Source organism: Protomyctophum bolini, assembly GCF_963924005.1.
Source record: "Protomyctophum bolini genome assembly, chromosome: 15".
Classification (NCBI taxonomy): Eukaryota; Metazoa; Chordata; class Actinopteri; order Myctophiformes; family Myctophidae; genus Protomyctophum; species Protomyctophum bolini.
The window spans coordinates 16116790-16140002 of record NC_137876.1 but is presented as its reverse complement, the minus strand read 5'-3'; the positions used below and the strand labels follow the sequence as shown (position 1 = coordinate 16140002).

Below are 23213 nucleotides of genomic sequence, written 5' to 3'. Positions count from 1 at the left end.
CACCACGCCATGCTATACTGTAAACTAGACCCACCACGCCATGCTATACTGTAAACTAGACCCACCACGCCATGCTATACTGTAAACTAGACCCACCACGCCATACTGTAAACTAGACCCACCACGCCATGCTATACTGTAAACTAGTCCCACCACGCCATGCTATACTGTAAACTAGTCCCACCACGCCATACTGTAAACTAGACCCACCACGCCATGCTATACTGTAAACTAGACCCACCACGCCATGCTATACTGTAAACTAGACCCACCACGCCATACTGTAAACTAGACCCACCACGCCATGCTATACTGTAAACTAGTCCCACCACGCCATGCTATACTGTAAACTAGTCCCACCACGCCATACTGTAAACTAGACCCACCACGCCATGCTATACTGTAAACTAGACCCACCACGCCATGCTATACTGTAAACTAGACCCACCACGCCATGCTATACTGTAAACTAGACCCACCACGCCATGCTATACTGTAAACTAGACCCACCATGCCATGCTATACTGTAAACTAGACCCACCACGCCATGCTATACTGTAAACTAGACCCACCACGCCATGCTATACTGTAAACTAGACCCACCACGCCATGCTATACTGTAAACTAGACCCACCACGCCATGCTATACTGTAAACTAGACCCACCACGCCATGCTATACTGTAAACTAGTCCCACCACGCCATGCTATACTGTAAACTAGACCCACCACGCCACACATCTGTCTCTCTTATCTAGGGCTGTCACGACTATGACATTTTACTTCACTCAAATAACTGTGACTCTTGACGATACAATTGCGTTTCTGTTGATTTATGAAATGATTATGACAATTATTGACTGACTGACTGACTGACTGACTGAGCTCGTAACACGTCCCGATGGGACACGGTGTGAGCTTGTAGATCGGCTTTACTTTCGCTATACTTTCGCTTTGTGTGACACTACTGTGTAGGACATTAATTTACACAAAAGCATAAACAGTTGAGATGTGGAGATGCAAGGTTTCTGCCTGACAACAACATACCAGGTTTTTACTTAACTGCGTACCGGAAATAGAAAATCTTCTTTCTTTCTTCCAGCATCTAAAAGAGGGCTTTATTTTCACATTACCTGACAGAGCTTGGAGAGACGACCACTCAATAAAGCTGCCTTTCAAACTGGGTCATGGCGGAAGGAAGGAAGGACGGACAGTTTTGTTTTATCCCTTCCAGAACAGTCCATGTGCTTTGTAATGAGTTAATTAGCTATTAATGGCCGGTATTGACGAGCATTTGCACATGGACATATTAGTCTGGCTTATTAGCCAGGCTACATGGACAAAGCCTGATTTATGCTTTTGTAATATGGTCCCGGACGGAGGTGTGTGTATGGGGGGAATTTAAATTATTACATTCTGTGGGAATAGTCCGTCAACATGCCCGACTTGACTTTAGAAAATAAAAGATGTGCTGGGTGAGGCTGAGGCATAGCTTGAGAAAAACATGAGAACTTTGGGAATGTGTACATTTAAGTGCATTCCGTCGCTGTCGGGCATACATTGCCATAATTCCTATTCTATTTCGTCACACTACAGCAGTGTCACACAAAAGTAGACGATCTACACCTGCACAAAGCGTTCGGTGTCCATGGCTTGGCAAAAAAAACGCAGGTTCTACTTACTGACCCACGCAGCGCTCCCTCATTACTTAATCTGTAGATATGGCTATTTTTTGCGGATAATATGATAAATGGGTGGTGGGTGGGTGGGGGCTCAGCTTGTGTCAGATGTAAGAAGGGGAGGCTCCAAGGGAGAATAAAAAAGGTTGGGAACCACTGGTGTTATGATAATCATCTTATCATTTGACACAGCCTCGCTCCGGTACATATCTGGTTCCAGTCAGCCTGCATGATCTATTGGACTGGCAAACCAAACCTCTACAGGCATCATGTACACCATCTGTATTTCAAATTGAAAGCTCACTAGGGTTTCATACTGTATGCAGGTCTTTCCGAATACTAACCTATTCTAATTATAATATAATTTAATTCACAATCGCCTGGGGGTATTTTTTTCAATCAATGTACATGTTGCATAATATTAAAGGTGAAATCTGTCCTCGTCATTTACCCAACGTAGGTATCATTATGAGCAGTTACTGCTGTTGATACAGCGCCCGGGAGCGCTAAGGGGTAAAGTGGTCTTGCTCAGGGACACTTTGAGACTTTGAGGCCGTTACTGCGAGATTGAGTTCTATAGCACCAACTCGGGTTTACTGGAACGCTGTCCTCGACACTTTCACATCTAACATCAGGTTCTGTCCACTACACTTTCACATCTAACATCAAGTTCTTGAGCTCTACAAGCTGTCGCGCCCGAGTGCGTCTACGTCGATGGTGCGCTTCTGTCCCCTCCTGGCTTTACCCTGGGTTGGCTCCCATAGAGTCAATTGACTTGCCTCAAGTTCTGGCCCTGCAGAGTGCTTGACGCAGTACGTGCCCTGCCAGCCTCATGACCCGTGGGAGGTCCACAAAGAGGTCCACATCTCTGCTGCGGTTCCATCCATGTGACACCTAGTGCCATTTAATTAGTAGAATTCTAGTGTAGACTCCATCCAGGGTTCTTTCTTGTCGTGCTGTGAGGGTCCATGTATCAGCCCCATACAGCAGTATAGCTGAAGGTCTTCTCGCAGACTTTGAGCTTGTAGAACTGCTATTTTCAAAACATTTGACACTTGAAACTTTGGGACATTCCACATAATGAGTAGGCTACTTAATTACATTTGGTACTTTAAGTACATTTTGATGCCAATACCTTTGTACGGGGGGAGAACTGTTTTGACTAAATTGCCTGTCTGTATTAACCTGTAAAAAGGAATAAAAACAAAGTAAAATAAGTAGTTCTACATTTACAGTATTGATATACTTTTACTTAGAGGAGAGATGTAGTCAATATACAGGACAAACCAACAGAGCAGAGTGTCTGCCTTCCGTCTCCATAACCTCCCAACGCTAATTAACTCATCAGTCACAGGGTCAACAAGCAATCCAATTCCCCCCCCCCGAAAAAGAATCCAGAAACAAAAACAAAACAACAATGTGCCCGTTATCTGACTCTTCTTCGCTGTGAGATATCCGAATGCGTGCGTGTGCGTGCGCGTGCGTGTGCGTGCGTGTGCGTGCGTGTGCGCGTGCGCTCGTCCGTCAGCTGCAGTAGCGCTGTGTGACCTGGGGTTCGCACTAGAGTTCAGCACAGTACCATAGTATAACAATAACAGCATAGTTGCACCACTCAGTTCACTTATATTATCATTCAAATTGTAGTGACTTGCCAATTATTTGGGGGCCCACTTGCAATGTCCCCACGCCCCCACCAGTGGCACCCAGCCCACAGGTTTAGGAACATTTTGTTTTGCGGACCCCCTGGAACCCCCCCCCCCCCCCCCCCACATGATGCGGTAGAGAGAGCTATTATATTCACGTGCACCCCACTGTGACACACACACACACACGCACGGCGCTGTCCTTCCGTCGGGACAAGGTACTGTACCCCCCCCCCCCCCCCTGTGTGGGAGTTCTGAAGCGCTGCCCTTTCCCACCGCCGGTCCATTTCCCTAACCATTACAGCGTGTCGCTGCCGGCCCTTAATGGAGCGCTGCGGCGAGAGTCCAGACTCTGTGATTAGGTACGCCGCGCGGCGCGGCCGAGGGTGTCCCCGCGCCCATCAATCACCCGCCCACTCCGGGGAGAGATACGGCTACGGGGGTGGATGGTTGGTCCACTCCGGGGAGAGATACGGCTACGGGGGTGGATGGTTGGTCCACTCCGGGGAGAGATACGGCTACGGGGGTGGATGGTTGGCGCTGCTTGTTTCGGGGACCAGAAAATCACATCCAGAGTAGCGGTAGTAGTGTGAAAAAAAGGGAAATCAAAACGCCCTCCAGGAATGAGTGTTTTTTTTTTTCTTTTTCTTTTCTGTGAATTAAAATCGACTTATCCTTTTAATCGTTTTTTATAACCCCCAGTTTGTTATGATTTTCTTTTTACACCACAGACCGTCATTGACAGTGGTCCAAATGGAACCGAATGGACCCGTCCATTTGGACCACTGTCCACCTGGTTCCTAACTATCAATAATTTAGCTGGGGACCCCCTGCAACTGTTTTAAAACCAACCAGGGACAAAGTGAGTTTTTCTCTTCTCTCTTTTTTTTTAATCGTCTGAATTGAATTAACGTCTTGAATAAATTAGCCCTTTCTTTTTTAATGAATAGTTTTGGTACGGGATAAATTACATTCAGAAGTACAGGCGTACATTTTCTATTCTCCTTTCTGTGCTGTTTCTGTCTGTATAGGCTACAACAAGAAAGGAGAAAAGATTAATAAAAACAATGAAAGAAACGACAAAATAACGTAACACCATAAGCAAGTATAGTTAGCAGTATCCGCGTGGGTCATTTTGGACGTGTTAGACATTGGTTATCGCATGGTACAGTATGAGGATTTAAATGAACAATGTCAAAGCCATTGAAGCAAAACAGAACGAACAAGGATAACTATGCGGTTTAATGAGGACAAAGAAAAAGAGACAAGAGAGACTGTCGGAGAGAAGGAAGATAAGATCGTAATAAAGAAGACGGGGTAAAGGAGGGTAAACAGTATAACACCAATAAAATCCTAGTGGGCACGTTAATAAAAGTCGCCTGTCACGTTATGAAAAAGCCAAGGCCACAATTATGGCTCATTTAAGACGTTTGAGTGTCATTTGGCGACGCGGCAGTGGCCAAAACAATGAGCGATCGATGGCCTGCTGGCATAACTGTGGTTTCATTACTTCCCTCCATGTCCGTCACTGTTGTAAAGACGAGGTCCCTTTACTTCCGCAGAGCCTGAGCTCTCGTAAATCCATAAAATAGTACACGTGTACGGCGTGCATAATGACGGGCAGGTGGAGGAAATATTGCACTCGGCGGTGGTCAGTTAAATCACTTACAGGCTCGCTCCCTCTGAACAAGTATACACGCCTGAATGAAATGGACTGTAGATATGGATTTATCTGTTGGAAATGCAACAGGGAACCGAACAGGGAAATGATGGAAGTGGTGAGACTCATGACATGCATGTGGTGGTCAGTGGTGGAAGAAGTACTCTGATGTTTTACTTACTAAGTTTCAAAATTATAATGCCACATTTTTCCGAAAGTATACTGTAGCCTTCTGTTTTCTGTTTTCCCTTAGCCCAGATTATAACCCGGTTTTCCTGCGCACATGCTGAAATATGTATTTGCCATTGACATAATTGACGGTGTGTTGGGACCTTTACTGTTGATTATTGTTCCAAACACACACATCACTTCAGCCCTATAAATTTAACAGCCATTTGAAAAAAGCGATGCGACACATTGTGAGCTTGTAGATTTTGTTTCATATATGGCACTTTTGAAATGGGACATGCTGCAATATGAGTACATTTACTTTTAGTACTTTAAGTACAATTTCATGCCGATACTTTTGTACATTTACTCAAGTACATTTACAATTCCGGACTTTTACTTGTAACACAGTGCATCTACATTGCAGTATTTATACATTGAGTACTTTCCCCCACCACTGTCGGAGAATAACTTAACTGGAGGTTTTCTCGCGCCAGTTTTCATATAGATCATCCAGGCAGACTGACTGGAAACAAGTGGCGGGAGTTATGTAGTCGAACATGGCTGCATGCGCCAAACCCCCAGCATGCTGTATTAGCCTCTCGGCTCCATTGACTGCCGAGGCTGAACACGCGGTGTGGACTGCGGCGCTGTTCGTGTTCATCCAAACGAGCACAGAACTATATAGTAGCTGCAGGAGCTGCACTCCACCGCAACCAATGAAAGGGCGTCTGTCATCCTATCAATCGTCTGGTTCTTTCACCAGGACCTTTTCCATAAAATGAGCATGTTATCGTGAGGTGCCTGCTAGTGCCGCACTAACTGCCCCCCCCTCTCTCTCTCTCTCTCTCTCTCTCTCTCTCTCTCTCTCACACACACACACTCTACAGCTGTCCAGAGGCAATAATACTATTACAACTATTAACTATCCAAACCAATGACAATAATTGCTTTTGGATTGCTTGTGATTATGAAAAGCCATCGGGGCTGGGGGTGGGTAGGGGGTTTGGGGGTGACAGAGGGATTCCGATTTAGCATTGTGTATAGTTTGCATTACTTCGAACAGATTCTCCTTTTGATGCAGAAGAGATAAGTTACTTTGGATTCTGAAGATTATGGTAGGTTTGTGGTGATCTTCACTCGCTCACTCTGTACTCGGGGCAAATACAAGTGAAATACTCGCCCTGAAGAGCCCTGTGAATAATGACTATATATGTCATGTCAAGGTATGCGCATGCATAAAGTGAGTGTGAGTTTAACTTCATTTAATGCAATCAGACAGGACTTTTCTGTTTGGATGTATAGTTTTTTGCCACTCTGTAGGTGTTCCCATATAACTTCCGTGTATGATGATTAGAATAGACATTGGTTCTCAAGGTGATTTCCCGTCTTCTGGGGGTCCCTGACACAACACTTTTTTTCAGATTGCGGTCCTCGATCAAATGCATATCAATCCCAAAAAAAGGGGCCAGAATTAATGAGGTTTAGCTGTTGGGCATGTCCCAGTATTAGCGCCTAGTTTATGGGGTCTTCCCTGGACGCAGACACACACCCAGCTCTCTGTTCTGCCTTCAATTGGGAAAAAATTAAGAGTTTGGAAAGAAAACAGCCCATCAATTGTAAGACACGTGCTTGCCAAGACCTTATCTGACGGCGCTAAGCTCCCTGGGATTAGATATCTCTCATCTATCTCTAGCCTTAGGCCTTTCCTCAAGCAGCCCGGAAAAAAAAGAAGAACATTTTCAAGACACCCCTCCAAGGCAAAAATCTTTTGAATTTGTAGATATTGAGCAAGTGTTAAACGCCCCCAGGCTGCGCTGTGAACGGAAGCGTTGGCAGCATGCACATGCCAATTGGAACAGATGTCTAAATCAAGACGCCGTCCTGGCGAGGAATGTCTGAGTGTAATGGACCTGCCCTTCAGAGCAGTCAATAAGTCAATCTGGTTTCCATCTGCAGAGATTGCGCCAATGCAGGGAACACGCTTCACATTGTTGTCGCTTTTGATGGAAACCTTAAGGATGTCCAAAAGGTAATGTCCATTACCCGTTAAGACCTTAGTCCGATTCTACAAATGTCTTCTAAATCCTATATGTTGCTGAATCGTTTCATGTCACCAAAACCCCTATCTCAAAATATTTTGTTACAGGGCCATTCAGAATGTTTGCTTTAGCGAATCCCAAGGATTTGCACAAATGTTCCTGATTCTTAAAAAATAGCAGATCGGCTATTTTCAGCATGCAACCAAGCATAAAATCAATGACGTGTCTTTTACTTCTGCTGGATCTCTTCTCCACTTTAGTCTAGCTTTTATTTGCTGACGAAATTGTCAAAATATATATATTTTTGTCATCATGGCTTAGTTTTTAGTTGGTTTTCGTCAGTGAAAAAAGATAGTCGACCAACGTTTTTCGTCCTATAGTTTAGCCGGCGAAATCAACACTGCATCAAGGCCCTAGGCGAGGTCACTGTGGAATCAAAGCTGTCCAGGGTATACGACACAGATGCTTTTCATACAGTAAGTCTCAGTACAATCGCTATAACTTATTGTTTGCACGCGGTGCTATATTGCATGTCAGGGACGCGTCGCTTTTATGTTTAACTCGCTCGTAAGAGGCCATTCGTAATATTGCTTTTTTTCTACTGTTAACCTCACATACGAAGAAGCGGGGGAGGAGGGGGACCAAGGACCCTCTCCTCCCCTGGGTGAGAGGACTGTTTGCACAGTCACAACCTCCCCTTCTGTCATGCCTGCAGTACAGTATAACACGCAGACGTATGCTAATTATTTTCCCCCGCGTTGCCCTCGACGTGGCTCTCATTGTCCGCGACACACACGCGAGTCATGCATTATGCATGCTAGAAGCTTATGTTTATTTCAAAGGGACAATACAAAGTGACGGTCTTCGACCAAATAAACAGCATTAAAAAACAACTTAAAAGGATTGCCAACACATGCATGACATGCAATATAGCACCGCGTGCAAACAATAATACGCATATGATGCATAAATTCTTCCTTGAAATAATGGGCTTAGTTTTTATGGTGGCAGGCTTCTTTTCAAATCAATTACTCGCCTCCCGGTCCCACAGTTACGCACTAAAACGGCTAAAAACAACAATACTGAACTGAGAAGCCCCGTCGTGCCCTATTGTTTGGTAAACTGATTACCCTCGTGGCCCTGTAGCATTGGATCTCATCGTTATTATTCATATTATTTCTATTCCCATAACGCCATCCCTTCCGATGGAGCCGCTTGACAGAAGACAGAGTGTGATTGGGCAGAAAAGCTCTGACCAATCGAGCGCGGCTCGCCTGCGCGGTTAATTGAATCCGTGAGTGAATGCCTCCCGTCCTGTGGATGGACTGTCGGGTGGGAGGCTCGGCCGCATCCATCTTTAGGGGGTTCCTGTCCGATGTCAATCTCTCCGTGAATATCCTCCAGATATTTGTGCTGTGCGGCGCGCGGTGCAAGATGGCCGCCGTCTTCCCCTCGACACCCGGGGGATCCATCTGACCCCATGGCAGAGGAACGGCTGTGTGTAGCGTGTGGATGTAGTCGCGCAGAAACCTACTAGTATATCCATATTCTTTTTGTGGTTTTTCATAAATGCATGCCCTGCTGTGACACGAAACCGTCAAAAGTAACAGATCCACGCGCTCGAAATGTGGCACGAGGCGACACGTTTTGGAGCTTGTAGATCTGCTACTTTTGCTATTTCAGAATTTGAATCCCGAAAAGTAACATAATGGAACCTCCTATGAGTGAACATATGAGGTAACGATAATGCTGGCTGTCGGGCAGAGAGCTAGTGTCTCCATATTTCAACTTGTCATGTATCCTTTCTGTAATTGAATGCCCTACTTTGTCATACAAGAGTGTCGCACGCAGATAGCTGATCTACAAGCTCGCGACGCATCATGGTGTGACACGCCGTGAGCTTGTAGATCTGCTGTTTTTGCTATTTTTTAAAACGATTCCTAGCAAAAAATGAAAGTGGTTAAGTGTGTCTGTGGGTTTAATCAATCAATGAACCAATGAAAAGTATTAACAACGGCTTCTAACTATATTAATACAGGTTATTTTTTTCTCCATTTCCTGAAAAGTAACAGTATTGGACAGCAACAATATGCTGTAAAGCAGTGGTGGAACAATTACTCACATCTCCTTACTTAAGTAAAATACAACTGCAATATAGATATAATACTCTGTTACAAGTAAAAGTCCGGAATTCAAAATGTACACTTGAGTAAAAGTACAAAAGTATTGGCATAAAATTTACTTTTAAGTACCAAAAGTAGAATGCAGAATGAATACGTTTTCAAATACACGTAGTGAAGTAAAGGTACAATATTTGGATCCGGGTTGTAGTGGAGCAGAACAAAGTACAAATACCCCAAAATTGTACTTAAGTACAGTACAGTGCTGTGCAGTAACACAAACAATTATTTAAAAAAGAGGAACAGGAGAAGATGTGGGAGCCCCATAGCATACGAGTACTGAGGATGATTCCATACATCTTCTAAGCATTCTGTGTGCCGGGCTGAGAGAAGGGTATTAATGGCTCGGGGATGGGGATTTTCAGTCACTGAAGGTCGCGTTTTTTTGTCTGCATCGAGCATTGTAAAGTTCCTACACACAAATCCCATTAAGCCAGCTGAGACTCCAGGCTTTTCTTTCTTTCTCTATTCTTTTGTTGCTATAATTGTCACAATTATATTGTCTCTGTCGGGTGGAAACCTCACATGTCCAAAACTGTTACTTTTCAGGATCCATATTCAAAAGGAGCAAAAGTAGCAGATTGGCAAGCTCGAAACGCGGAGCTAATTAAGCCGACCCGAGGGGGGGGGGGGGGGGGGGGGACACAAAGCTAAAATATGGAGTTAAGAGGTTTCTGCCCGACAGCAACGATATCAGGATGCCATGCTGACTGACTCGCCCACTGGATAACCATAAATACGTCAGTCTGCCAGGGGCGTACACAGACACCAACATCCAGGTTCTCTCTGCCAGGGGCATGCACGTCGGTCTGCCAGGGGCGTGCACAGAGGGGCACCTGCCCTTTTGCCCTCTGGACAGCAAAGTGCCCTTTTGAAAGTTTGTTACAGTGTGTAGAGTTTGTTCATTTTATTTTTGTTTTGTACAGTGTACAGTATGTGGCCCATGGTGGGGACATCGATCCCACACACATCGACATCGTGTGTGGGAAATCTCACACACTATTAACTCAATGTCTGCCGAGGACTTAATTAACTGCCTTTTTTATCAAGATACCCAGAAAAGCACTAAGACTTGTTTACATTTTCAATTGATCTGACAATTTAAAGGAGACATATGAGGTTTCCCCCCGACATCCAACGAGAACACGTTTTGATCGATGGGGCCTATACATTCTATAACACATATTACAGCGTGACACGTTTTGATCGATGGGGCCTATACATTCTAATAGGACTCTTTGAGAGGTCCGTGTTAATCATGTCCTCATTAGCCATCGCCCACTAGACGGCTCTCGACAAGAACAACTATTGTGTCACGCAGTCACTGCTGTCAAACTGTCAGTAAACCTCAACATGATCTTACACAGACTAATTCCCTCCCATTATTCATCCTGGCAGCTTGATGGGGAGCAATATAGCAACGGGAAGTACAGTACCGTACTGCGATGGCCTTCACACCTGCCTGTTGATTGTTGGTGTTATGGCTGCCGTTTTACTGCCCAATACTAAACGGCTGTGCGGCTGTCTGTCACATTGACTCTCTTGGATCCATATTGGATCCCGTAGCCTTGAGCAGAGCCCTGTGTTGAGGAAGCCGGCGCATGCAGCGAAGCAGCACCCATTACTGCGTGAAATGAAATTGAGACAAAAGCTGCAAACTTACACCGTGTCCTCTGTGAGAGAAAGTTTTTCCGCATATACTTAAACAATACTTAAACAATAAAAAAGACAACTAATGAGCATGGCAGCCTTGCAGGTGACAATTTTTCCTCTGCAATTATGTTTTGAATTACCGGTAGTCAGTCAGTGACACAACAAAGCAAAATGATTGGGAAGGGGGCGTGTGATAGAGGATTACCAGGATAATAATAGAGGATTTTGACTACAGAAACGGTTTAATTTGCATCAAATGGAAATATTACACAAGGTTGCAATCTTTAGCCACCCACTGTGCTCTTAAATTACTTTTATGGTTTGAACATATTAATCTATGTTTAGGGGGCAAATGCAAAGTGAAATACGTATATGCACACATATGCATACATACAACATAGCCTGGAGGGTCGCAACATAGCAATGCAATATTTCATCATCATTTTAATTATCCCACCTCGTCTAATGAGAATCACTGGTAAAAATGTCTTTAATATATTTTGCATTTAGCATTACAAAAGCAATGCTATTTTTGTAGATTGGCATTTTCTTTGAATAGGCCCTTAAGAGGATAAGACATTATCACAGATAATCATTCTGTTATCTGTGCTGCTCTTATCAAGAGCCGTGTGAAAACGGACTCCATTTGATGTCCATTTGGCCCATTTAAATTCAGTCACATCATCATGTGGAAAGAAGCTCCGCACAACAATCTGATCATAGCATCCCCAGCAGGCCTGAAATGGGACGTGAAATAAAGCAAAAAAAGAGTGTCCTATAGTAAACATTTAGCGAACCACGAAGGGAGAGGTGCTTTCACACTGATGTATTGCATGTCTGTCTAGCAGGGGTTCTTATTGAGCACCACTGTTGTCTCCACTGTAGGTGGAAAGTACATTTACCCCAGTAAATTACTTAAGTAAGTGGCGGTACTTTTACTTTGACTATTTATTTAAAATGTTCTAATACACAAATCGTTTTTTTAATGGGTCTGGCGAGCGATTCAGGGGCTGAAGCCAGGCTTTCCCTTACTCCTCTGCAATTATTTTACAGCTTTTGGTTTCGAGTAACTTTGTAGATTTAGATGATTATTTCCAAACACATACATTAGCCAATTAAGCCCCGTTTTATGCATTGTATGTTACAAAAATTGACGATCTACAAGCTCACAAAGAATTTGATACATTTCGAAAACTTGAAACAAACTTGGGAGGTGGGACATTCGACATAAAATGAGTAGACTTCTTTAACACTCTTATCGCCCAGGCTCATTTGATTAATAGTCGGTCATTTTGGATCTCGCCCTTGCTGGTCCACAGGCCACCTCTGAGACACAGTGAGTAGATGGCGCCATATTATAATGAGCATTAGGCCAACACCTATTTGATGAATAGGTTGTCCCTTAAGTATGTAGACGCCAATACTTTTACACTTTCACTCAAGTGGACATTTTGAATACAGGCCTTTTACTCGTGTGCTTCTCCCACCAATGAAGAAAGAACAATGAAACGCTCACTGTAATTTTTTGTAGATATCCCGCCGACAGTCATCAAACCAGTACCCAGACGCCCCTGTGTAAATACCAAAAAAAAAAAATCGGGCTTGTCATTTATCAGCGTTGAAGGGAAGTGGGTCCGGGCTGCGTGCTGTGCCCTTCTCCTGTCACCTCTGTTACTATTCCCAGGTCGTTCATCACTCGCCTGCACTGCAGCACGCAGTGCCAGACCAAACCCCCAGGGGGTAACAAAACTCACTTACTCCCACAGGCCATTCATCCCCCGCTGTTTTCCTGCTGCCGCGGCTGCTTGTTTTCACTATCTGACAACTGTGATTTAACCCATTCTGGGCCGGGGAACCCCGTTTGGTGTTTTAAAGCATTATGTTATACTTTAGCTATTGAAAAATAGCAGATTTTTGAAAAATCGTGAAAATGTGGCGCAAATCTTTGAATATTCTTTCAGAGTGAACGTTTTAACTCAAATCTTTGATTCTGGGGAGTTCCCTGGAACAACATATTTTCAGATGGGTGGTCGGTGGCCAATTACATATAATTTTTGGCGTCCTTGACATGAAATATTGAGCACCACCGACATAGAATCATGAGGAATTTCATTAAAACTGTCATGATGTATGACCTTTTTTAGAATCGTTCCCAGGTCTAAATGGGTTAAGAAAAGGGAGGAGGTGGGGGGGCGGTCCTAGGGGCGGTGGTGGTTGGTTGGCTACCGTTGCCGCCACCGACTGGAAACCTTGTATGTCCAAAAAAGCCTACTTTAAAGTTGAAATCATGGAGATGCGAGGTTGCTTTCTGCCTGACAGAATGATGTCTGGCTGCATGCTCCCACATGGCCCAGATCCACGCCTTCCGTCGCCACTCTGGTGCCAACCATCCTTGTCCGTCGTCGTCCCCCCCGTCGTCCCCTTCCACTCAAAAGATAAATTGATACTTTTTCATACCTTGCCCAGAGGATTTCAGATAACGGCTGCTTTGCCTTTTTTTCATGTGTGTGTACTTGCTCTGATATACTTCTGGGACAAATGTTCCCACCAGTATAATGGTAGAATTTGAGAAATGGACATCGTGAGATAAATGTTCCAGCTCCTCACAATATAAATGGATGTGTTGTTATGGTTTAAAAACGTGTTTAGATTTAGGCTTATACATAAAAGATCCAGGTCGGGGGTTAAGATTAAGGATTAGAATATTTTGTTTAAGATTTAGAGGTTAAGTTTAGGTGTTGGGGTCGGGAGTTATACTTGGTTGCATGCCCGGGCTGTGGTCTTGCGGACCAAAAATAACAAATAGCTGATACAACAAAAAGCTGATACAGTTGCAATCTGCTGCTTTCGGCATTAAGGTAAAGAATTTAAATGGCATTCATAAAATTGCTATCCAATGTCCTCACAAGTACAGTATTGCATTAGAAACGTGTGTTCGTGCCTGCAATCCCTGCATGCGTTCAATGCATGCTCGCGCGTGTGCCTGCGCGTACGTACGCGTGTGCTTATGTGTGCATGCGTGTGCATGTGAATCCTCAGGCTTGCAGAGCCAGCATGCCGCAGACATACTGTGTGCAGAAGTAACGTGATGTATGTACGCCGCCATGTTGAGCATGACTGAATACACATGGTAGGACCACATGCAGTTTACTCACGCAATTCATCATAAACAAACAAGACTGAGTATAGCAACGGCATCTTTTCTTTTCCCCTGTGTAAATCAATCCTGTCCAGTGTCCATACAAGCGCGGGGGACACAAAAGTTGTGAAAATAGCAGATGCTTGTAGCTGCTATTTTCACGGTTTTAAAATTCTGTTTTCTTTCTTTCTGTTTTTCAAATAGTAATAAACAAATAATAAAGGAACGGTTTTGGACGTACAGGGTTTCCTTTTCTTTTTCATTTCAAGATGGAATACGGTAAAAAAAGAAAGCCGCGAGAGGCTATTCACAATATTGAGACACATACTGCGGTTAGTAATAAAAGGGAGTGCTCATTATTTTAAGTCCTTTTCTCGGGCCAATATGCTCTGTAAAATATATGGGGCTATACTCACTGTTTGGTGGCCCTCCACATCTATCCGTGCCCTCCCTGGTATAGCAGTGGACCGGGGGAGGAGAAGTGTGTGCATGTGGGTCGATTTTAATTTCAAGAATCGAAGTATATCGAAATGAAAACAGCAACATTGACAATGTATCGTATCGTTTTGCAATGGAAATACTCGGTATCGAATCGTTTTGCTATGCAAATAATCAATTGTATAAATACTACATTTTTGTGCATGGTATTTAGCAATTTTTTGAAGAAAAAAAGAAAAAGAGGGGATTCATTACTTAGTTTAAAATAATGCCAATGTATTTTAAATAGTTACTGCATCGACTGAATCGAATCGTATCGGATCGCCATAATGAACCAATATCGTATCGTCAACCACGTATCGTGATACGTATCGCATCGCTGTTAAAATGTATCGTTACACCCCTAGTACTATCAGTTACAGTACGTAGCTATAACAAGTACATGTATTAGTACTGCACTTGCTCGAGTATCTTTCATTTATCTTAATAGTTTATACTTCTACTCCACTGCATATAAAGATGCACACATGTGCACTTTTTACTCCACTGTGGGGTTTTCTTAAGCTTTAGGCGCTAGTTAATACATAGATGTATATAAATTGTTAACAAGCAATCAAGATTATTTGAGAAATAGCTGATGCATGAAACAGGGCTTTTGATAAGCAACACATGTAGTTCACTAGTGAAATGTGATTGTGAAATGACCATTCTGCACCACTGTTACTTTAGCTATACGTTAAGTATATTTGGATGCAAAACGTGTTTTTCTTAACCATGTGGCATTGCTACTTGAGTAAAAAAACAATTGCCACCCTCCCACTTCCAAATGGAGACTCCTTAAGTGTCTTATGGTTTCACACGTGAACAATGGAATAAGGGGACATTGTGGCCTATGCTGTGTCTAATCAGACCTCGTGCCATGTTGTCTGTTGTAGTGAAGAGGCTCAGAGAGGATGGTCGTGTTCTCATGTGTTATAATAACTTTCTATTATATGCATGCTGTGGAATCCTCATTCACTCTTATTGTTGTATCTCTTAGGCAGTGGTGCATCAAAGTACATCATTTACTCTCAAGTACTGTACATTTCTGAAAAACCTCATGTTTCTGTATCAGTGGTGCTCAATATTTCATGTCACTGACCCCAAAAATTATATGTAATATGCCTCCGCCGCCCATCTGAAAATATGTTGTTCCAGGGACCTCCCCAGAAGCAAAGATTTGTGTTAAAATGTTCACTCTCAAAATAGCAGACCTACAAGCTCATAGCGCGCCACTCTGTGGCGCGCTATGAGCTTGTAGATCTGCTATTTTTCAATTTGCTAAAGTAGAACAGAATGCTGAAAACACCAAAAGGGGTTCCCGTCCAATTTTCAGTTTTACTTCTACTCCACTCTCAGGGGGAAATATTGTACTTTTACTCCACAACTACTATTTGAAAATGTTTAGTTGGTACGTTACTTTGTAGATTGTGATCATTATTACAAAATATATGAGCCACTCCAGCCCTCCACTCCATTTGAAAATAGCATGCAGAATGATTTACGAGCTCCCAACACGTTGTGAGCTTGCATTCAAATAATGTTGATGCCAATACTGTGTGCTTTTACTCCAGTAAGTAAATTATTGTTAATTTAACATCTGCATTACTTAATTTATACAAGAAGTCTACACAATTAGAGAATGTAGAAGATTTGTTATTTTGATCAACATTTGCCTGTTATCTCTCCCATGGAACCAACATCAATAAAGAATGTGGACAAAATATTATCCAGCGATAAAGAATGTGGACAAAATATTATCCAGCGATAAAGAATGTGGACAAAATATTATCCAGTGATAAATAATGTGGACAAAATATTATCCAGCGACAAAATATTCAAAGTTTTGGGTCTCAGAAGCTAAATCTCATCAAGTTGGCTCAAATGCTGTATAAATAATGGGCATTGACGCGAAAAGGGTTGAGGACCACTGTTCTATATGATGCTGTGGAGGGAGGCCTCATTCACTCGTCGTCCTTTCCGAGCCCCCCTGCTGTGTACCCTCCTCTCTGCGTGGGAGAACCAGCAGAAAGACAGACAGACACACTCCCAAAGTTCAGCTCCAATATAGTGCTTGCTGAGTCTAAAGTGTTGTTGGGTCGATGGAGCTGCTGCTGTTATAATTGCAGACACTGTTAACGTGATAGTGCTGTGACTCTCTCTCTGTCTCTCTCTCTCTCTCTCTCTCTCTCTCTCTCTCTCTCTCTTTATCATTGTCTGTCTGTCTGTCTGTCTGGCTGGCTGTCTCTCTCTCTCTCTTCCCCCCCTCTCTCTCTCCCCGTCTCTGTCTCTCGCTCTCCTCTTGTCTTCCCAGCATGTGTCTATGATAGCATCATTTATTCATCATAGCCAGTCTTTGGCGCCTCTGCTATACTGACCTCAAAGGGACGAACCCAGGACTACTGATGCGCAATTTTACATAAAATTAATGAATGCATTAATCTGCCGATACATAATCTGATTGCACACTGTCGTTCTGGTTCAGTTTGCCCTTGTTTGCAGCTTTAACCTTCAGTACTATACGCCATAAGAAGAGGACATCCAGTGCAGAAAACTGTAGGCTTTGAATGGCGTAGTTACTTCTCTGGTGTAAAGTAACTAAGTATATGTACTTAGTAAAAGTATCCAGTAAGAATAGATTAAAGTTTATTTTTGTAAGTTAAGAAAAATAAAAATAGTACCCACCAATGGAAACCTTGTTTCGTGACGTGTTTTGAGCTTGTAGATTTTCACTATTTTATTTTTAATAGTGAGAAAAAAGGAACAGCTTTTTTGACAGTGATACGACAACATAAGGGGAAGCTTCCAATAGCCTCATTAACACATTGACTGTTAGTATGATTTGCTCTCAATGACACACATCAAGGGCGAATAACAGTAAATGCGGCCAATGGCGTGCGATAAGAATCACTTCTCCTTTTTTATTATGACAATGGAAGAGAGAAAAGGTGTGTGTGTGTGTGTGTGTGTGTGTGTGTGTGTGTGTGTGTGTGTGTGTGTGTGTGTGTGTGTGTTCTCTTTATCGTGATCGGTTTCGGATGATGAACTCTTGCAGTCAGTTTTCACCACCTCAGCTCAGAGATAGCAGCCACTCTGATTTGCATACATATGCAAATGTCCCGGGATACATCTCAGTTGTTCCAATGCTATCGAGTGGAGTGTGCGTACATGTCTGTTTGTGTCCTCGTGGGTGTGTGCATGCGTGTGCACTGTGCAATAGAATCACTTTACTTGTGGGTGCTGAATGTCCCACTATAGTAGAATATGATAAATGGACATTATGAGACATCTAACATACTTTTACAGTTACAGCCTATACAATTATGTCCTCACAAGTATAGTAATACCAGTGTGTTTCTGCTCGCGCGAGAGCCGGTGACATACTCTCTCCCCTTGTGCCACCTACAACTGTATCTAGGCCATTGTTTGGGCCTCTCGCTCGTGTTCCTTATGGTAATGTGTACAGTATGCAAAGCCACATGCTCGTGCAGTCCCAGGCTGCCTGATTTATGACCAGATAAACACGCCCAGAATGTCACGTAGGGTTTTACAGAGTGTGTTTATTCTATATCCTTCGCCCCGCAACCCAAGGTGAATGAATCAAAAGCCAGCCGCTCGCGCACGCGCATGTATGTAGTACTTAACAGCTGTAGAAATACAGTATGTCATCTCTGTCGGGCGGAAACCTCATGTGTCCAAAACTTTTGTTTTCAGGTTTCAAATTCGACAGCGGCAAAAGTAGTGTGATCTGCTTGCGTACGTGCTACATGCATTTGTGTGAGGCACCTTTCACAACATTTGTCAAAAGTAGTGTAGTATGTGTGCTATGTATATATGTATGTAACGCACAGGTCCTGGCGGTACTCCGGGTGAGAGCAGGAGTGGACCTAGTGAGACGTAGCAGGGGCCCGGACAGGAGACAACCCACAGAGCCTAGTCCCTCCACATGCCAGAATTGTACCTCCCAGTCCCGGCAGAGTAGTCCCGGAGTGGTTCCAACGGATTGTGTGGCCCTGGTCTTTCCCTAGTGGGTCTGAACGAGGGTAGCTACTAGGGCTGTCAGTTCACCTCTATAATCCAATTCGAATTTCATTGCTTAATTATTTGTAATTTTCGAATATATTCGAATATTTACATTGTATTTTAGCTCATATTTAGCCTATAATAATACACAGAATAACAAGGTTTTGACGATGCACGTTCTGTCCACTAGAGGGCCCCCCCTTCCAAACGACAAATCAGTACTTTCAGAACATGTAATAATGGTTTTCGGCACAAAATAGCGTTTAAACTGTTGTTTTATTGAGCACAGTGCACTCAGCACGGTAAGATTGTTGTCTGTCTATAGTGCAAATGCATTTTACAGTGAACGTTGTATACTTCTGATACAGTATAGTCTGAGTAGTGAGTAGGCTAGTCAGGAATCATGAACTTTTTATTTTTTCTTTTTAAACGGAATGCTGTCACGATGAACAGGCCATCATTAGTAAATAGCAATGAAGATATATAGAGATGCCTATATTTTGCGCTAAAGTAATTGTTGAATAACACATAAATGTAAGTTTTAAGGCTAGAATGGCATTGTAGTGGACTATAGTGAGAGGCGAGATTGTCTTCCTTCATTGCGGGACTGCAGGACTAGTCTGGAGATATAGTCGTGGATGATCAGCTTCAGACAGTCAGTGTTTTGGTTCGTACCTGGAGTTTTGCATTATCTCCGCTGTGCACAGCAGCACAGGGGAACTGTCTTTAATATATCCATGGTCGTTTTCAGTTGCTTTCCATGTGCAACACAAAAGTAGCCTACCATGTGTTTGTTTTGGTAATAGCCTACTGCAGGCGCAGCCATGCTGATTCACGTAATCGCGTAGGACAAAATGAAACCAGCCGGACCAACGTTAATGGTTTAATGCACGTAGGACCCGCATTTTCAAACTGTCCACAATATGCGACAGACTCGACGGTACTAATAAAACATGCGAGTGATTCTTCTTAGTTGCAGCGCGCTGTGCGACTGCGTGTGTGCATGCGTGCAGAGGAGGGAGGAGGTGACGAGGCGCGCGTGTGACCGTGTGTGCGTGCGTGCAGATGGGAGATTTCACAGCGGTAGATTCGTTACTCAATACATTTAGTGAGCGGATAAAATAACATAAAACAAAATAAAAATATTAAATAGAATTAATAAATGATAAAAGCTCCATTCGAATGGCAATTTTAGCTTTCGAATATATATATATTTTTTAATATTCGAATTTCTTTCATATTATGAAATTCGTTCTGACAGCCCTAGTAGCTACTGGGACGTAAGTCGGGACTTGATCACCCCGCCTGGGTCACCCGAGTGAGGGGTATGATGTCCGCGAGACCCGAAACCCTGATGACCATGGGATACATCACTGAGGATACATCCCAGGAGCATCCAAGCGATGTATTTTCGTTTCAGAAAATGTCAAGAATATGGAGATAAGAGGTTTATGCCCCCAGCAGCGATGATATTGTGTGTGAACTCTCTTCCTCCAACCATTGCTCGGTCTTGTACAGTAAATTCACCATCTGCACATTCTGCAGCTAGGCAGCCTCAATAAGACTGTTCAATACAGTACTACTGTAGTTAACAGCGACTTGCAGAGGGCTCTGGCCCCTTGCACTTCAAAAACAACCTTTTTCCCCTCTGTATTTGCCGTACTATGTTCTTTCAGTATGCAAATCTTCAGTCAGTAAATGCTCGGTTCAGCATGGTGAAAGAGAAAAAATGAAATACATGGGGGGGAAAAAATGAATGATCAGCAACTCCTTACAGAATAAGTACCATTGTTCGTGGTTTTTTTTGCTGGTCTGTCCTTCTCACTTTATTCTTGTCCCCGGTTTTGGCCAAGGATTGTTCCGTGGTTTCTAGCTGGGTGTCCCAAGTCCAGACGAATGTATATTGTCTCTGTCGGGTGGAAAGTTATGGAAGTAAATAACTGTTACTTTTCAGGATTAAATATCAGCAAAAGTAGCAGATCCACAAGCTCAAAACATACGTTTGTGTGATGCTTCAGTATGATCGAGTGGGGCATTTATGTTTCTAAAAATCACCAAAGGTTAGAATAATGGAGATCGGACTTTTCTGCCCAACAGCAACGGTATATACAATCCTAAAATGTCAACATTCACAACCAAATTGTCCCGGTTCTCACCACAAGTAAAATAACAGATTTGAATGGTTACTGTACCAGTAGATGTTTATCGTGTTCTGTTGAAAGGTTCAGTCACTAGGTGTGCTAATTAAGTGCTAATAAAATGTTCCCCGATCCTGATGAAAACAAAACTGTCAAAAGTAGCTTGTAGATTGGCTATCTTTTGTTATTTTTGAAGTCGGATTTAACCACTTAAACCCCAACATCCGTATAGTGTGGAAAGCTTTTGCAGAAAATAAGAAATCTACAAGCTTATTGCGACCAAAGATATGAAACCTTGCCTTTTTGTCACGTCACTCACAACAATTCCCGTCACTCTGTCATGTCACCTAACTCAAATTCCCGTCGCTCACCTCGGGGCAAGCCCCCAGGTGCCCAGGTCATCGTGACACCATCATGACATCAGGACCATAGCTCAAACCAGTGCTGTTTGTCTCCATATGAGGTTTCTACACTAGTCTGATGTCAGCACTGGATATCACTGTTGTCTCCATACATGGACCTATAGTTTATCTCCATATATGGAGCTCTAGGTGAAAGGCTTTCACCTTGAGCTATTATGGAGACAACCTATAGCTATAGCTGATGCCCCCCATGCCAAAGCGCCAGCGCTCGCCCAGCAGTCTGCCGTCAACAAGGTGGATGCGTGCACGCGACCTCACCTTTTAGGGCGAGGTCGCTTCTCACCCCCAGGCGTCTTACTGGTACATAGATAGGCTATTTTCTGTGTAGAACGAAAACAGAATAGACACTAGCGTCGAACCCTGAGTGACTCCCGTCAACCACAAAAAAGGTTTTTAATTGGTCAAGTGATTAAGGGTCCTGGTTTGGGTTTTTGAAAATGTGCTCACCCTTCTCTTGTCTTGTGTCTTCTCTTCTCCTCTCCCCTGTTGTCCAGAGTGGTCCGCAGCCCCCAGCGTCACTCTGGAGGGCTGGTACCAGTGTCACCAGGGCCCCGCCATCCCCCTGGACAAACTGTGTGACTTCAGGACGGACTGCCCGCACGGCGACGACGAGGGCGAGACATGCCGTAAGTGCCGGCACGCACCCACCCACGCACCCACCCACGCACGCACCCACCCACGCACCCACCCACGCACGCACCCACCCACGCACCCACGCACGCATGCATGCACGCATGCACGCGAGGGAGTGTGCTCTAAAACCAGTGGTGCGAAAAACACGGTGTGACATGCACGTGTGTTCTGTTTGAGTGTTCCTAACAGCCAGGTGCCGGCGAAAGTGGCGTCGGGACACAAAATAGAAGCGGCGGGCGCATGCAGCTCTGCTTGGCTAGCATTTCTCACCCTTGACATATTCCAGTGGCTGTTTTTTCCATCTCCCGGCAACATTTATCTGCTGCCTTGGTGACTTATAGGAAGAACAGTAGCCAAGCATATGCTGACATCTTATTTACCACCAAAGTCCCCCAAGCTTGTGTGTGTGTGTGTGTGTGTGTGTGTGTGTGTGTGTGTGTGTGTGTGTGTGTGTGTGTGTGTGTGTGTGTGTGTGTGTGTGTGTGTGTGTGTGTGTGTGTGTGTGTGTGTGTGTGTGTGTGTGTGTGTGTGCCTATGCATTTCAGAATTGATGTTTTGATGTTTACGTCATATTTAGCGGAATTTTGACCTTATTTGTCATTGGCTAATTTGTCAATCTTGAGACGTGTGGGGACAAGATATAGCGGACATTTGACCTGAATTCCCCTTTCATTGTCAATTGCAAATCTTGAGACGTTTGGGGACAAAAGCTGTATATAGGAGGGGTTAGTGGCCCTCAAAAACATCACACCTGTGTGAAGTGAGGGGCACTCTTATAATCGTACATCATCATGTCTCCATTCATTTGTGAAGGACAAAAATTCTGACACATATGACGTAAATTCTCCATTCATTGTCAATGGCATTTAATGTTGGAGAATAAAGCTGAGAATGCTGTATTCTGATTGGTCAATCGCTTAATTCAGTGGTGAGTTATCTCATCATAATGACCGCTCCGCTCTATAACAGACCTCTGCCCAATCAAACCCTCTGAGCACCAGCTGTGCTTGATTTACTGCTGTTTCCAACATGACAGCCATGTAAACACACACACACACACACACACTATAGTGACACACAATGTCATTTACAGCTAAACATTGCTCTCAAAAATGTTTTTGAAAACATTTGAGCAAGAAATAGACGAAGCAGGACCCGAACATGGATTCTATTTGATCAACTCACTTCCTTGTTTTCCGACGCAGCCAGTGCAAACTTATGGGATACTTTTTTTGTTGTGTTTTGGGTCAATGTATTAATTTATGTTAGGTAGCCACGCCACGCCTCGGTGGTTGAACTCCCTGTCGGTGAGTTATCTCCCGACAATGACCACCTAGCCAGATATTATCCCTTACTTA

The 23213-nt window shown here is 43.7% G+C and overlaps 1 protein-coding gene across 1 annotated transcript in view; it reads left to right on the top strand.

The window, feature by feature from the left end:
- Positions 1-23213, top strand: part of LOC308329316 (ALK tyrosine kinase receptor-like) — a 139827-nt gene that overhangs the window by 7271 nt on the left and 109343 nt on the right. The window contains exon 2 of the mRNA XM_080783561.1: positions 21717-21848. Within this exon, the coding sequence (XP_080639687.1) occupies positions 21717-21848 (132 nt within the window). The remainder of the gene's footprint in view (positions 1-21716; positions 21849-23213) is intronic.